The sequence below is a fragment of the Acyrthosiphon pisum genome, chromosome A2, assembly GCF_005508785.2.
Source record: "Acyrthosiphon pisum isolate AL4f chromosome A2, pea_aphid_22Mar2018_4r6ur, whole genome shotgun sequence".
NCBI classification, from domain to species: Eukaryota; Metazoa; Arthropoda; class Insecta; order Hemiptera; family Aphididae; genus Acyrthosiphon; species Acyrthosiphon pisum.
The window spans coordinates 24529368-24530882 of record NC_042495.1 but is presented as its reverse complement, the minus strand read 5'-3'; the positions used below and the strand labels follow the sequence as shown (position 1 = coordinate 24530882).

At 22.8% G+C, this 1515-nt stretch overlaps 2 protein-coding genes across 40 annotated transcripts in view; one reads left to right on the top strand and one right to left on the bottom strand.

Annotated features, from left to right (window-relative positions):
* Window positions 1–1297, top strand: part of LOC100572794 (leucine-rich repeat-containing protein 15) — a 12819-nt gene extending 11522 nt beyond the window's left edge. For 8 of the 15 annotated variants that reach the window (XM_029490575.1, XM_029490578.1, XM_029490577.1 and 5 more), the window contains 5 exons: window positions 295–366; window positions 454–597; window positions 693–764; window positions 852–995; window positions 1091–1297. In XM_029490575.1, the coding sequence (XP_029346435.1) occupies window positions 295–366; window positions 454–597; window positions 693–764; window positions 852–995; window positions 1091–1166 (508 nt within the window). In that variant the 3' untranslated portion in view covers window positions 1167–1297. The remainder of the gene's footprint in view (window positions 1–294; window positions 367–453; window positions 598–692; window positions 765–851; window positions 996–1090) is intronic. The other 7 variants (XM_029490573.1, XM_029490582.1, XM_029490574.1 and 4 more) reach the window with 4 other exon arrangements.
* The window catches only part of LOC100575370 (leucine-rich repeat and immunoglobulin-like domain-containing nogo receptor-interacting protein 2), a 78037-nt gene that overhangs the window by 54380 nt on the left and 22142 nt on the right, over window positions 1–1515 (bottom strand). The gene's annotated exons all lie outside the window — the stretch shown is intronic.

The window sequence follows — 1515 nt, the reverse complement described above, 5'->3', positions numbered from 1 at the left end:
TTAGTTCCTCTGACAGAGTTAGGTACAGTTTTTGTGAGTCAAACTATAATGTCTACAATTTTAAATGTTTAAACAAACATTATTCATTAATTATAGTCATAAAATATTTCATTATACCAGTAGCTATACGGCAAGAAGCAAATTGTATTATATTCCAGGTACTTAGATTTTTCATGTGATCGTATAATATAATACACCTAATATAAAAATATATACAATATACCTAATATAAACACATTGAAATGCAAAGACATTATTACATAATTATAATCCAGAATGTATACATATTTTCAGATATTTGAGCAACAATAATATAAGTGAATTGAAACATGGTGCATTTGCAAACCTTTCGCAACTTCAGATATTGTAAGAATATAAATTAAAAAATAGCTAGTTATTTATATCATATTATTACCTATCTATTATCTATATAATAAATTATTTAATCATTAGATTCTTGCATAGAAATAAAATCGAAAACATCGAGACTGGGGCTTTTAATAACTTAACGAGTTTGAAAGAATTAGAATTGGATTACAACAACATTCATACGCTCGATTTGGAAATGTTTAAGGGTCTTACAAAACTGGATAAACTGTAAGTATTTAACACATTTTTCATGTGATATAAACACTTTGAAATGCATAGATACTATGAATTAATTATAATCCAAAATGTAAACATATTTTCAGATATTTGAGCAACAATAATATAAGTGTATTGAAACATGGTGCATTTGCAAACCTTTCGCAGCTCCAGATATTGTAAGAATATAAATTAAAAAATAGCTAGTTATTTACATCATATTATAACCTATCTTTTATCTATATAATAAATTATTTAATCATTAGATTCTTGCATAGAAATAAAATCGAAAACATAGAGAGTGGGACTTTTAATAACTTAACGAGTTTGAAAGAATTAGAATTGGGTTACAACAAGATTTATAAACTCGATTTGGAAGTGTTTAAGGGACTTATAAAACTGGATAAACTGTAAGTATTTAACACATTTTTCATGTGATATAAACACTTTGAAATGCATAGATACTATGAATTAATTATAATCCAGAATTTTAACATATTTTCAGAGGGTTGAGCAACAATAATATAAGTGAAGTGAATAATGGTGTTTTTTCAAACCTTCGGAATGTTCAGTTATTGTAAGAATATAAATTAAAAAGTAGCTAGTGATTATATATTTATTTATATCATATCCCAAGTAACAACTTAACATTAAATAAATAATGTGCAAATATTTATTTACTAATGTTACAAAAAATAAATATATAATCAATATTAGTTATTTATTAACGAAATGTTTTTAAATATTTCTCTATCGTTGAATAATCATTGAATGAACCAAGATTATATATCTATTTATCAATGTTACTTAAATATACACTCAATTAATTATTAAATATTTAAATATAATATTAAACTATATTATTTATTCAAAAAATTTTAATATTTATATACATATATATATTAATGGTTAATATATGAAATTAAATTA